Source organism: Ammospiza caudacuta, chromosome 11 (genome assembly GCF_027887145.1).
Source record: "Ammospiza caudacuta isolate bAmmCau1 chromosome 11, bAmmCau1.pri, whole genome shotgun sequence".
In the NCBI taxonomy this organism is placed as follows: Eukaryota; Metazoa; Chordata; class Aves; order Passeriformes; family Passerellidae; genus Ammospiza; species Ammospiza caudacuta.
The window spans coordinates 6,963,066-6,976,840 of NC_080603.1; the positions used below are offsets into that span (position 1 = coordinate 6,963,066).

General features: G+C 55.1%; 2 protein-coding genes across 2 annotated transcripts; one reads left to right on the forward strand and one right to left on the reverse strand.

Annotated features, from left to right (window-relative positions):
• The first annotated feature begins 524 nt into the window (after positions 1-524).
• Positions 525-3,432, forward strand: LOC131562725 (aquaporin-12-like). The gene is given in 7 exon segments (XM_058812566.1): positions 525-578; positions 580-615; positions 617-691; positions 693-846; positions 849-1,463; positions 2,298-2,414; positions 3,251-3,432. Coding segments are annotated over 7 exon segments (1,233 nt in total).
• A 2,312-nt stretch (positions 3,433-5,744) lies between these two features.
• On the reverse strand, positions 5,745-13,477 carry LOC131562668 (galactose-3-O-sulfotransferase 2-like). The gene is made up of 6 exons (XM_058812494.1): positions 13,449-13,477; positions 9,202-9,312; positions 8,373-8,537; positions 8,087-8,198; positions 7,619-7,987; positions 5,745-6,647 (listed from the first exon to the last, which is right to left on the reverse strand). The coding sequence occupies exons 1-6, from the start codon at positions 13,475-13,477 to the stop codon at positions 5,745-5,747; spliced, it is 1,689 nt and encodes a 562-aa protein (XP_058668477.1).
• Positions 13,478-13,775: the final 298 nt, after the last annotated feature.

Below are 13,775 nucleotides of genomic sequence, written 5' to 3' on the forward strand. Positions count from 1 at the left end.
CCAAAGACTGTTGAGGGAGAGGCTTCAATGCACTTGAGGCATCTGCTCCTGCTTTTCATGGCTTGGGCTGCTCTGCTGGAGCCACCTTGAACTGTATGAAGAGCCTCATCCCTGCCCAAGTGTGCTTCAAACCTGGGTTTCCTGAAATTTGTTTTCTAAATGACTTGGAGGGAAATAAAATGGCCCAAATCAAAGCTGTTGGCTCTGTGTGTGTGACAGGGCAGTGAGAGGAGCTGGGTTACCTGCCAGCACTGCCTGCCCTGTAGGGATGGCAAATGTGGGCTCAGAGTGGTGACACTACTGCTGCAGCTCAGGGAAATGACCCAGAAGATGCATTATATGTTGTTTACCATGGAATCCCAGAATGGTTTGGGTTGGAAGGGGCCTTAACCCAATTTCTTTCCACCCCTTCCATGGGCAGGGACACCTTCCACTATCCCAGATGCTCCAAGCCCTGTCTAACCTGGCCTTGGACACTTCCAGGGATGGGGCAGCCACAGGCATTGGAGCCAAGCAGAAAGCAAATGAAGTTTTTTGTTCCTTCTGGAAGAGCTGTCAGCTCTGGGGAGCTGCTGTGGCCTCTCAGGTGTGAATGCCGGGGCTGAGGGCTCAGTGCCTGGTGGAGATAACACCAGGATTTGCTGGGACAAACAGCTTTGTGGCTGCTCCAGCTGCTGTGAGTCCAGCAGCTCCCTGTGGCACTGGCATTGTCCCATGGGGGCCACACGTGTGGCCTTCCCAGGCCTTCCCAGGCCTGTCGGGCTGTGCCACGTTTGCTTTTGCTTGGCTTTATAAAGAGGAGGTGCAGGAGCCTCCTTTGCTCCTTGCCAGACTCTGGCCCCAGCACAGCTTCGCTATGGATGGCTTGAATGTCTCCATTGTTTTTTTCTTCCTGGCTTTTGGGCTGTGCCAGGTGCTCAGGTGGCTTTCCAAGAGGCTGCTGTCCCCGGGGACACATGGCTGCCTTGCCAGGGAATTTGCTGGCTCCTTCCAGCTGTGCATGAGCTGCCTGGAGCTGAGGATGCTGATAGACATCGGCCCCTGGGGTGGCGGCTTTGGCCTGGACGTGGTCCTGACCCTCCTCTTCCTCCTCTCCGCTGTCCACGGCGCCTCTTTGGATGGAGCATCTGCCAACCCAACGGTGTCCCTGCAGGAATTCCTGCTCCTGGAGTCCAGCCTGGCAGCCACGGGGGCCAAGCTGCTGGCCCAGGGTGTGGGTGCAGGGATGGGCTGGGCTCTCACCCGGCTCTACTGGTCCTGGGAGCTGACACAGCTGCACTTCATCCAGAACCTCATTGCTCCCGAGTGCAGCTCCTCCATCCACACCTCCCTGCCCCATGCTGCCTTCCTGGAGGGCTCCTGCTCCTTCCTGCTCCACCTCATCCTCCTCAAGCTGCGACAGAGCCACCCCCTGTACCGGGTCCCTGTGCTGGCAGCCACTGTCACTTTCCTGACCTACGCAGGTGAGCAGCGCTGGCGTTTCCTGTCCTCAGTCATTTGGAAAAATGCCTCATTTGGGGGGGGAACAGCCCCCTGTTTTTCATCTTCCAGGATTGGAGAGGTAGGGGTTAACAAGGTAATGACCACTAAGGTGTTTGTTTTCTGTTATTTTGGGGAGTGTTCATTTTGGGATGAAGATGGCGCTTTGGGCAATCTGGGCTGCTCTTGTATTAGTGGGGTTCCCATTCCAAGGAGGAATGATGAATCTGACTCCATGTTCTTAGAAGGCTAATTTATTATTTTATAATACTATATTATATTGAAGAATGCTATACTAAACTATACTAGAGAATACAGAAAAGATACTTACAGAAGGCTAAAAGATAATAATGAAAACTAGTGACTCTTTCCAGAGTCCTGACACAGCTTGGCCCCAATTGGCCAATGAGTGAAAACAACTCACAGCAGAATCCAATGAAACAATCTCCAAACACATTCCAAAGGGGCAAAACACAGGAGAAGCAAATGAGATGAGAATTGTTTTCCTTTTCTCTGAGGCTTCTCAGCTACCCAGGAGAAGAGTCCTGGGCAAGGGGATTTTTCAGAAAATGTGATGGTGACAGGCTGCAGGTGAATTTTGGCTCACAGCCGTAGCTCAAGACTGGGATCCTTTCCCTGGAACCTCCTCTCCTGCAATCCTCCAGTCTTTCACTGAGCTTTCCTGCTTCCCTCAAAGCTCAGGGCCACAAGGGTGGGATTTCCCCAGCCTGAGAAGGCAGGCAGGAAGGGTCTCAGCCCTTTGTCAGTGTTCCAGAGGATGCAGTGGGACTGTTGGCCATGTTTCTCTTCCCACACAGCCGGACCGTACACGGGGGCCTTCTTCAACCCTGCCCTGGCCACAGCCATCACCTTCCACTGCTCGGGGAGCAGCTTCTGGGCCTACATCCAGGTCTACTGGCTGGGGCCCCTCGCAGGTGAGAACTTCCCAGGGGCAGGAGCTGGCATAGGGACAAGGCAGAAATGCTCAGTGTAACGTGGACTGTTCTGGCAAAGGGCTGAAATTAGAGTTGCCAGTGGCAAGTGTCACTTTTCACCCAGCCTCGTTGACTCTGGGGTTATCCCTTTGCTATTCAATTTTTAAAATCCAACTTCTGTGTGGTACAAGGGCAGGAATCTCCTGAAGCCCAAGTCTGGGTGAGGTTTAGCAAAGGTGTTTTAGGGCAGTGCCAGGCTGAGCTGTGCTTTGAGGCTGTCCCCAGCTCCAGCATGGTCATGGGGAGCTGGATGTGTGCTGAGAGTGGAGCCGGGTTTCGGCTGGGCTCTGCTCCCAGATGGACAAGAGGAAATGGCCTCAAGCTGCCCCAGGGGAAGTTTAGGTTGAGTATTGAGAAAATTTCTTCCCTGAAGGGTGGTCAGGCACTGGCACCCTGCTGAAGGCAGTGGTGCAGACACCATCCCTGCAGGGATTTTAAAGCCTGGATGTGGCACTGGGGTCATGACCAGCAGTGAGGGAATGGCTGGGCTTGATGGGCTCAGAGGACTTTTCCAACCTTAATGATTCTCTGCCAGAAAACTGGGGTGGTTTATGGGTCGAAACAAGCATTGTTTGTTATGTTAAGGACAGAGTGGTAAATTCTCCTTAAAGCAGAACAGCGAGGGTCCCTCAGCTCTTGGTGGGGACTTCAGTGGTGCTCAGCTGCCTTTTGGCCATGGCGAAGGTTGTGACCAGGACCCAAAGCCACTGCTGAGCTGTGGGGAGGGTGGAGATGCTCCCCACAGTGCCTGGAAGGGGTCTGTGCTCTCATTGCAGGGATGCTCGCTGCTCTCCTGCTGTTCCAGGGCAACATCCCACGCCTCTTCCAGAAAAACCTCCTCTACAGCCAGAAAAGCAAATACAAGGTGCCCAAGGCAAAGGTGACAGCGCAGGTGGAGGGTGACAAACCACAGAAGAAGAGGAAAGGAGGGAAGAGCAACGCGGAGACCCATGCCTGAGCCCCTCCTGGCCCTTTTCCTAAGAAAGGGTTTCCCGATGTGGAGGATTTTGCAGCTCGCTCAGTCCTTAAAGCACCACAAAGGAATCCTGCAGGATGCCCCTGAGCTCCTTTGGGAATTGCTTTGAAAGCCTCCTTGGAGAGCCCGAAATGTTTCAAGCTCACTCTGCTGGCTCAGAAGGAAAACACGGAACACTTTTGCATAAATTGCTGGTTGTCTTGTTCTGCCAGGAATCTTACAGAGAGCTGGGACCGTTCCATGGGCAGGCTTGAGCAACCCGGCGTTACTGCACCGTGCAGGGCCTGCAATAACCCCAGTGGGTCTTTTGCAGCCCTAAAAACAAAGTATGAGCCAGTAACTACCTTGGACACTTGGGATGGGGAGGAAACAGGCTCTGATCTTTTGAGTTATTAATGGAAACTGGTTAAAAATTGGTGGGGTTTGAGTTAAACTTGGCCTGAAGTCCTTGAGTTGCACAGGCTGAACCTGGCAAGTCTTGGAAAGGAATAAAAAATGCTCCAAGGCAAGAGAGTTCACTGGCCACGGGAGAACCTGCTCCTCTGGGGATGTGCTTGGCTTGGGTTTTGGTGCTGTAAAGCATCAAGAAATGGTGTGCAAAGGAAAAAAAAACAAACCAGAAGAGACCCAGGCAGCTGCTGTGCATCCCTGTGCTCTGCTCCATCTCTAGGTGAAATATTCCTAACTATAAAATTACAGTTTGTGGGGAAAAAAATTGCTGTGGTTGGCATTTGGGTGAGTGATGTCATTCCTGGGAGACATCCCTGAAAATGGGAGTCACTGTGATGCCCAAACCACCTCTGCCCTGCCTGCTGCCTGCTCTGGAAAGGGGGAAACACCTGCTGGAAATGGGGATCCCTCCGGGCTGTGCTGGGGCCAGGGCACCCCATGGGAGCTGCACCCTGGGTGACAGCACAGGGACATTGGGATGCTCTGGCTGACCCAGTATCTCTGCCCTGGATCAGAGCTCCTGACAGGAATCACCTGCTCCTATTTCCTGAGGTGCAAACAGGGAATAAGCAAGTGGCACCCACTGAAAACCTGGAGTGGAGGTGTCAGATGCAGGTTTGGTACCCAGTGTCCAGCCCTGCTCCTCCCTCCCCTCTGCTGTGCCCATGGGGAGACATCCCCAGGGTGCTGCTGGGCCTCTGGGCTGCCCATCCCAGGTGATTTCCTCTGGGATTGCCCTCTGGAGGCACCTGCAGAAACCCCAGACCTCTGACACCACATCCCAACAGGAGAAATGAGGGAAGGGACCAACACAGCCATGCACAGATGCGCCCCAGAGGTGAAACTTCATGGAGCAAAATCCCCAAACTCTGCCCTCTCCTTGTGCCATCTCCATCCAGTGCCTGGCTGGATGCTTGGCACTGCCCCAGGAAGGGCTCTGGGAACACAGTCTGGCTTTTTTTCCTGGTTAAACTGAGCAGGAGACCTTTGGGTGGAAGCTGAAACCTTTGAGACTCTTTGTACCTGCCCCAGGGACACCCTGGGATGCTCAGATCCCCCTGGGCAATTTTTTCAGAACCTTTTTTTTTTTTTTTTTGGCTTTGTTTTTTGGTTTTTTCCCCCCACTTTTCAGGACATATTAGGACACACTCAAATGTTTGGGATGTGCTTCTGGGGCTTTGGGGGAGGTCATCTACTGAGCAGACTGATGTAATTAAGAGGAATTTAAGGAGTGACAGTGACTGTTGTTATCTTTAATTAAGAAGCTGCTTTTCCAGCATGGTAATATCAACGGAGCAGGGACGAGGTGCAGCTGCACAGACAGACAGACTCATTCCCATGCTGTAAATCAAACCTTTTGGGATTTTTTGGGAGAGTCAATCCTGCTGGGATTTTTTTGAGAGAATAAATCCTGCTGGGATTTTTTTGGAGAGTCAATCTCACTGGGATCTTTTGGGATCTTTTGCCCACAGCTCTGATTTACCGCTTGGCCCTGTTCTGTCGCACCCCACTGCGGGGCTGATGATTTGGGCTGCCCTCCTGGACCTGCTCCTCGCTGCTGGAGCTGGTGCTGTCCTGAGGCTCCAGCTGCTGTCTGAGGGGATTTCCCTGTGGAAAAGTCCTGTCCATCCCCCGAGACCCCCTCTGCGGCCTGTCCGGAGCTTGTGCCCAGCAGCGGGGCACGGACAGAGGGCCCGGGGCAGGGCAGCCCCGGCCTGAGGGCCGAGCCCGGCGTCCTCAGGAAATTGAGAAGGATGCCCGAGGGCCGAGCCTCGCTGTCTGCAGCAGATGGAGCCCCGCTGTCCGGAGCAGATGGGGAAGGACGCCCCAGGGTCCAGCAGGGCTCAGTTTCGGGCGGGCTCTGGCCGCTGCGGAGGATGGAGCTGGGGAGGCAGCGGGCCGGGGGCTCTCAGTTTCGGGTGGGCTCCGGCCGGTGAGGCAGCGGGCCGGGGGCTCTCGGGGGCCGGCGGCGGGGGGAACTGCTTCTTGTAGAGCAGGCTGCTGTACTGCAGCTCCGGCGTGACCAGCCGCCGGCAGGTCCGCTCCAGCTCCCGAGGCAAGCCCTGCTTGAGGTTATATCCCAGGATCCGGGCCCCGCCGTGCTGCAGCGGCCGCAGGGAGCTGTCCTTGATGTCCTTGGGGCCCACGCTGCCCGTGCCCTGCAGGCAGGCTCGGGCCAGCTCCGCCTGCCGCTGCCGCAGCGCCCTCACCTCCCGCCGCAGCCGCTCCCGGCCGATGAGGCGGTCGAGCCTTTCCCAGAAGGTCCTGTTAAAGTGCGTGTAGATCTCCCAGTCCAGCCTGTTCCAGGCTTTCAGCTTCTCCACGACGGAGTCCGGGAGCGGGGACTTGGTGCTGCTGTCCCTGCTGTTGAGCGGGAAGGAGACAACGCTGTCCAGGTCCCAGCACAGCATCTCCTTCAGCAGCACCATGGACTCGTCAAAGTACTCGGAGATGAGCAGGAAGTCGAAGGACGCCTCGATGGCCTTCAGCATGAGCTGCACCCGCTCGGGGGACGCGTCCCCGTCGGGGTTGAAGCCGAAGTCAAAGGTCATGAGGTTCCTGGCGTAGTGGCGGTCGCCGCTGGCGGGGTCGTAGTAGCGCCAGGGCTGGCTGAGGAACTCCTCCAGGCTGCGGACGCGCGAGAAGGCCGAGGCGCCCTTGTAGTACACGAAGGAGGACTCCATCAGCTGCACGGGGTTCCTCAGGATGGAGAAATATACAGCGGAGCTGGGCACCACTTTCTGCACCTGCGGAGGAGGAGAAGGAGGGTTTGAAGGTGGGGCAGGGAGAGGGGACCCGCTCGCCCACAGTGCTGGTGAGCAGAGGTACCTGCTGGGGCAGGAGTGGCGTGTGCTGGGGAGGATTTCAGGGTGCAGCTCATCAAAGGAGCTGTGGGGATGTAGGAGATAGAACATAAGGAAATAAAGATAGTGTGGAAAGTAATCTTACCCCTAAGGAGTTGCAGCTGGGCCAATTATCAAAGATTAGGAACAGGCCTGGCTTCAATAGGCCACAGCTGTAAGCAATGAGAAGAAGAGTGCTATAAAAGAGTGGGGTGGCTGGGTGAGAAGAGAGCTGGAGTCAGCTGGCTGCTTTGTGAAGAAGAAAGAGTCAGTGCTCTGAGAAGCAGCCCATGAGAAACACCAAGAAGGTATGAAACTTTTGAGATAAGGTGACAGCAGTATGGAACCCCTGCAATAACATGACAACATGGAGAGCTCCAGAAGAGTCACACGGGGAGAGCAGTGAGCAAAGCTCCCCACAGTGGGCTGTCACAGCTGTGTGGCTGGGCTGGGATGGAGATACTAGCCATCTCCTTCCCTTTGCCCGTGTCCACCTGTCCTCAGGTGGCACCAGAGGGGTGAATGCTGGGTATGGCTGACCTGAGCTGATGCACTCTGGTTGTTCTCTTGCAGCTGGTCCCCTCTGGGCCTGTCCAGGGAGCAGGACATGTCCCAGGGCCCACCAGACAAGAAAGAGATGAGAGTTGCTGGCTGCTACAAATGCTGTCTCCCACTTTGCCATGGCTCACAGCACTGGGCTTCACCAAACCTGCTCACAGAATCTCTCGGGAGGTGCCAACAACATACCAGGTAACCGTGGGCCATCCTAACTCTCTTTAGCTCATCCCTGCAGAGTTTATGTGCATGACAGGTGCCCCCTGAGCCCCTGTCCCCGTTCCCTGCCCGTGCCCCCAGGGTGGCAGCGTTGCCCGTACCTCTGGCTGCAGGAAGCGCATGTGGTGGCAGAGGATGTTGAAGCGCCGGGGGCTCAGAGGGGAGAAGCCCTGCACGAACTTGGCCAGGAAGTGGTGGGGGTAGTAGAGCTGGAAGCCCCCGCCCTTGGGGAAGGCGAAGGTGAGGTTGTGCATCTCCCCAAAGCGGAACAGGATGTTCATGACCGTGCTGCTGGCGCTCTTGTGGACCTTCAGGAAAACAATGTCAGTCTTGGGCTTGCACGTCTTCCCTTGAGAGGTGACTCCTCTGGCCTGCCGGACTTCTCCAGCTGTTACCTCCTGGATCTTAAAGGCTTCTGTCCAGCCTGGGAGAAATCCTGTCTGCAGGGCTGTTTTGTAAGAATCCTCTGCCTGCAGAGGTTGAGCTGAGTTTGGGATGGGCTGTGTAAATGAGGTGCCCCACTCAGGGTGAAGAGAAGTCACAGCTTGAGGCTGAGTCTGGCTCTGTACCTCCACTTGCACCATTCCAGGTAGGGACATTCCCCTCTGCTCCTCTGTGCTCAGCCTGTTTGCAAAGATGATGAACTTGCTGGTGACATCTTCTGACAAATCTGCAGTGACCCTCCCGGGAGGGCCTGGAGAAGGACTTTCCCTAGCTGCATTTTTCAGGCCAGGAAGCTGGGGTTTCAGCTCTGTGGGTGACAGATGGGCTCTCACCTTCTCACTGCTCTCCCCAGGCTGCTGCATCCAGCTCTCCTCCTGGCTGCTGCCCGGAGGGGTCTCCTGTCTGAGGTACAGGTGCATCCTGAAAACATCCTCGGTCGAGGCAGGGGCTGGCTCAGTTTCCCCTTGCCCCTGAGGGGAGTCATCCTCCCACAGCAGGTCAGGGCTGTGCAGGGCAGAGCTGAGCTCATGGCCCGTGGTCTGCTGCAGGTCCCGCTCCAGCTCACACTGGCAGCTCCTGTGGTGGGGAGGACACAATGCTCAGCTGCAGGAGGTGGGAGGACAATGGAGAGGCAGCTTCTCTGCAGCCCAATGAACCTCCCGACTCCCTAAAGTCACCCCAAAACACACTCCCTCCTTTTCGTGGGGTGGGTGGCCTTGCTGATGGGGTTCACTGCTGCCCTCAGGGGTGGGGTGTGGGGGTGCAAGAACTTTGGGCTTGATCATCTTGGAGGTCCTTTACAACCTTAATGATTCCATGAAGAGGAGAAGGACAGGCCAGCAGTGATGTGGCAGTGTCTCTGTCTTGCTGGAGCATGACAGGACAGTGGAAGGGGCGCAGCAGGAGAAGGCAAGGAGGGAGAAGAGCTGGTGGTCTGGAGAAGCTGGAGGAACGATTGCAGATAACCCCAGACTGGGAGGGCTGGGCTTAAGGGCTGTAGGGTTTTGTGGTGAGCCAGGACAACGCCCAGAGCAGCCTTGTCTGACCCAGGGTGGGCTCAGCTCTGGCCAGAGCACAGGGGTGCGATATGGGACCCCCAGAGGGTCCTCTGTCACCTGGATTTTCCTCCCTAAGGAGGACCCTGCTGGTGGTTTTCAGGAGGGCAGTTCTGAGCCCACCTCAGTGGCCAGCAGAAGGCTGGAGGAGGAGGTGCAGGTGCATAATTGTGCTCAGGACCTACCCAAGAGGCTGCAGCTTCTCCACAACCTGAAGTGTGACCAGGAGGAGGACGAGGAGGCTGAAGGAGATCCAGAGCCGACCTGGCTGGCACCTGTAGATTGCACTCAGCTTCCTGCAAGGAAACAGACATTTGAGCTCATTTGTGGGGAGGAAATGCCAAGACCAGGCAGGAAAGGTGCCTTGAGGCTTTTTTATTTTTATCTTTATTTAAGGTAGGTCCCGTTTTCAGGGGCGGAAATGATGCAGAGGCAGCGATAACTGGGGAACCTCCAAGGCTGTGCCCCAGCAGTGCAGCCTCATGGAAATTTCCAGATGGGCCACAGGCATTGTGCTGAAAAGCAAACAGTGATAACCACTGAGTCCCTTGGCTGCTCAGGGAGGCCTTCCTGGAGCAGCCTGAGCCCCCCCCAGGCAGCAGGAACAGGGCACTGCCTGTGTGCTCCCTGCCCTGCCTGCCCAAGAAGGATCAGGATCTTGTCTTTATCAACATGGACAATAAAACTCTTTTTTCCCTGCTCTCCCCACTCTCTGCTGTTGGACTGCCACCTGCCCAGGCTCCAGCTGTTGCTGCAGATGTTGTGCCACCATGAGGGCCCCAGCAGTGCCTGGATCTTGGTCTGATTTTAGCCATGTCTACAACAGCAGTGTCATTTCTTCAGGCCATCAGAATTGTGCTGTTGTGTATGGTGACATTAAAGCCATGGAAATGCTGCCACAGGGCTCCTTCTGTTTGTAGAGCTTGCTGCAAACCCTGGTGGAGCTTGATTGTAGCTTTAATCTTCAGTGGAAGAATTGAGGGGCTGAATTTCCTGGAAAAAAGGATTTATTTGTATTTTTCTCTTCACAGAAAGGTTGTCCAGTCCCAGGAGATGTGACACTTGGAATCATGGGTTAGTGGTGGCCTTGGCAGCATTGGGGGAAAGATTGGACTTGATGATCTTTGAGGGCTTTTGCAACCTGAATGATGCCATTATTCTGCTGGGTTTTCCCCTGGGAGCTCATTGTGGCACAACAGGATATGATTTGCCATGAGGATCTTGTTAAACCCTCTGGGATTGGGCTCTGCTGAGGGGGAAGTCCAGCCAGACAGCTTCAGGTGGCTGCTCTCCCCTCTCAGGGAGGGAGAATCACAGGCAGCAGGGATCTAAATGGGAGGAATTAATGACAGCAGAAATGTGTGCAGAGCCTGCTTGGAAGCCACATTTCAGCCAACCTGGGTTTGTTGGCATTTCTGCCTTCCTGCAGTGGTCAGCTTTGGACCAGGACAGTGGGACTGCACAGAGCTGCTTGTCCTCACCTCCATGGTGCATTACCTCCTGCTCTGGGCAGTGCTGTGACATTGGGAGCAGAGCTCTCTTGGTGAGGCAGCAGTGACACAAATGTGGGCTGTCCGAAGGGGTCACGTGCATCCCAGGGTACAGGTCAGAAATTCAGGTTTGCTACTCAGAATGACTTTGTTCCCGGAAAATCATCAGCTGTCAGGATTAAGTAGTGGTTTGATAATGGCAGCACTGCTTGCAGTGGTTGGATACTCATGGACACAGTTCTGCCCTGCTCCCAAAAATGCCCCTTCACTGAGCTGAAAGTCCCAGCTGCTCCCAGGAGGATTTCAGGGTCTGAAGTACTCAGGGCTGGAAAGGCTGGGAGCTTTTAGGCCATGGCAGTGGTGCTGAGGATTCAGAAGGTGTCATCACTGCATGGGATTGATTACTGCCCATCACAGCATCCCCAATCCCCACGGCAACCTGGAGGTATCCATGCTCTTTGCCACTCCAGGAGCAGGCTGCCAAGCTCAGATGAGACAGGAGGTGGCAGATGCACGTGTGGGTCACTGCCTGGCCATGCCAGTGGCACAAGGAGACCCTTGTGAGGTCAGAGATAAGCAGATGTGACAAATAACAGAGCAGGAAAATGCTTAAACAGAGCTTAAAATACCAAGAGGTGTTAAAGAGGGAGGGTTGAAGCAGAGACCAGGGCTGGTGTGAGGAAAGGTTTGTTGAAATAACTCCATGTGGAAGATCAAAGACCACAGAGGAAGAAGGCAATGAGGGAGGAGATGCTCCAGAATGAAGTGATTCCTCTGGATCTGGTTGGAGACTCAATCCAGCTCTCCCATCATTCCAGGCAAGGCTGATCATCATGTTGTCTGGCTGACCATGACAGGACAAGCAGCAATGAGGGAATGAAGAGCTGCACTACTGTGATACTTAGTGATACACACAAACTCTCAGCAGAACCTGCAGGAGCACCCAGTAATGAAGGCAGAACAATGGAACACTTTCCCCCAGACAGGGCTGGGAGCAGCACCCTCTGCCACTCCCTTATCTGTATCTGGTGCAGGTATAACCCTGGCCTTGCTTCCACAGAGGTCCTAAACTTTCAACCTGTGAGAATCTGTGAAAGATCCAGGTCCTTTGGCTCTTTTGAGGTGGCTGGTGTGTTGGTGGAACACCCAGCTGAGAACACACAACACGTGCTGGGCTGACATGTGTTGGGGTGGCCAGGCTGGCACAAAACCACAGCCTTTCCTTCCTCCTCTGGGCTGGTTCTGTGAGATACAGGGACATCAAGGAGGGTGTGCTGAGAAAGTGGCAGCGCTCAAATTGCCAAGAAGTTGCATTGAAGGCAGCAAAACACCCATTAAATGGCACATGGTGCATGAGCAGCCCTTGTCTTGGAGGCTGGAGCAGGTTGGCATGAGGTACCTGAACAGCAAACCTTCAAAAGGCTCAGCTGCCCTCTGTGCTGCACAGCCTGCTCTCCATTTACACTCTGGGATGGGATCAGGGATGTGGGGCAGAGTTAAACACCTGAGACCAGAGCACCAGGAAGGGGTCCAGGCTGCACTTGGAGCCCTGCAGGGCAGATTGGGCTGCAAGAGCCCAACTCCTGCAGAGTCTTTGGAGATGCCTCCATCTGTGGGCAGGCTACAGCTGAAGAGCCCCCTCAGACCAGAGCCTGGGTGCTGTCACCTCCAGGAGTGACAAGCAAGGTGCAGAGCTGGATGCAGCACCCCAAAGAGCCCCCTCAGACCAGAGCCTGGGTGCTGTCACCTCCAGAAGTGACAAGCAGAGTGCAGAGCTGGATGCAGAACCTCAAAGATGCCTTTGGCTGCAAGGTCCAAGTGGAAGAGCCAGAGCAGCTGGATCTCCCCATGCTGGCTCAAGGAATTGAATCTAAACCTGAACTGATGGTGAAATCTATGTAAGGGATGCTGCTCCAGCTGTCTCAGTGCCAGACCCAGCAGGACAGAGGGTGCCACTTGTTCTCAGCAGGGCAGCAGATTTCCCCTCTGTTATTCTCCCCCCTTCTCCAAGCAAATCTTCCCTCCAACCCTGTCCCTTTCCCTGTCCAACCCAGAGACAAAAGCTCCAGCCAGGATGGGGCTGGCTGGAAGCTTCAGGGCCCTCAGGGTCTCAGCAAGCTGCAGGAGGTGCTGAGGCTGAGCTCATCAGGCAGGTGAGTGGCAGAAAAAGATTTTACTGTTTTGCTGTGCCCAGATATTCTCCAGGCAGTGAGCAAAGTTGCACAAGGAATTAATGTACACAGTGTGTACACCAGCCACAGCCTGCTCCCTCTGACCAGTTACTAGAGCCAGTTTTTTGGCAGTAAATGAGAAATTGGGCAGAATGGTCAGCAGGATGCTCAGGTGGCACAGCAAGGGCACAATGGCACTGTCTGCATCAGTGCCCACCCTGCACTTGACAGCTGGGTTGGGAATAACCCTGAGCCCTCTCACCCTGCAGCTCTCCCCCAGCCAAAGGACTCTGCTGCAGAGTCAAGCCTTGCCCTTCCTCATCCCTCCTGTCCAAACCAGAGCCTGTGGAAGGGAGCACCTCACCCTAGGGGCTGCCATGTGAAAAACTTGCCCAGAGACACCTTTCTGCTCCACATCTACTCCTCTGGTGATCCCTCACCTGGGATGCTGCAGGAGGGACCAGCATCACAGTGCCCTGCCAAGGTCTGTGCCATTCTCCTTCCTTTGTGGCAAAAGCCTCACAAAAGATGCTGTTTTCCAGTTGCCTTTGGAGCATCACCAGAAGGGAAAATCCCCATCACCCCAGACTGCCCTGCAGTGATGAGGAGCAGAAACATCTCCCTGCCCATTCCATCACCACTTAAACTGTTTCCCAACACGAAAGGATCTGCAAGGACATCAGGACATCACCTCCAGGTAGGACAGAAAGAGAATTTTACTTAGGGAAATAGTATTTTACCTAAATAAATACATAAAAATATTCCACTTACGTGATCAAATACCTCTTGAATTTCAGCATGGTGAGCTGGAGCCCTGGCTGGGAGCGGGTGGTTATCACCCGCCCGGGAGACTGGAAAGCAAACACCTGGAGCCTGCCTTGTGTGCTGTGGCCAGAGGCTCCTCCCCAGGGGGGGCACTGGGACACAGATCCTGTCAGACCTTCCCACCCGTGCCCTGTGCCTGCCCCAGGGAGTGCCCAGCCTCTGGGAGGGTGAGTGGCACCTTCACCCCTGCCACGTCACACACAGCGTTGGGCACGCTGTCCGCCCAGGCCAGTGTCCCTGCCTCACTCCTTGGTTTCACCCATGGCTGCTGGT

Coding starts and splice junctions, on each gene's coding strand:
- LOC131562668 (XM_058812494.1), bottom strand. CDS start 13,477: ATGCTGAAATTCAAGAGGTATTTGATCAC. Junction 9,313..13,448: donor TTCAAGAGGTATTTGATCAC/GTAAGTGGAATA, acceptor GTTTCCTTGCAG/GAAGCTGAGTGCAATCTACA. Junction 8,199..8,372: donor GATGTTTTCAGGATGCACCT/GTACCTCAGACA, acceptor CCCTCCCGGGAG/GGTCACTGCAGATTTGTCAG.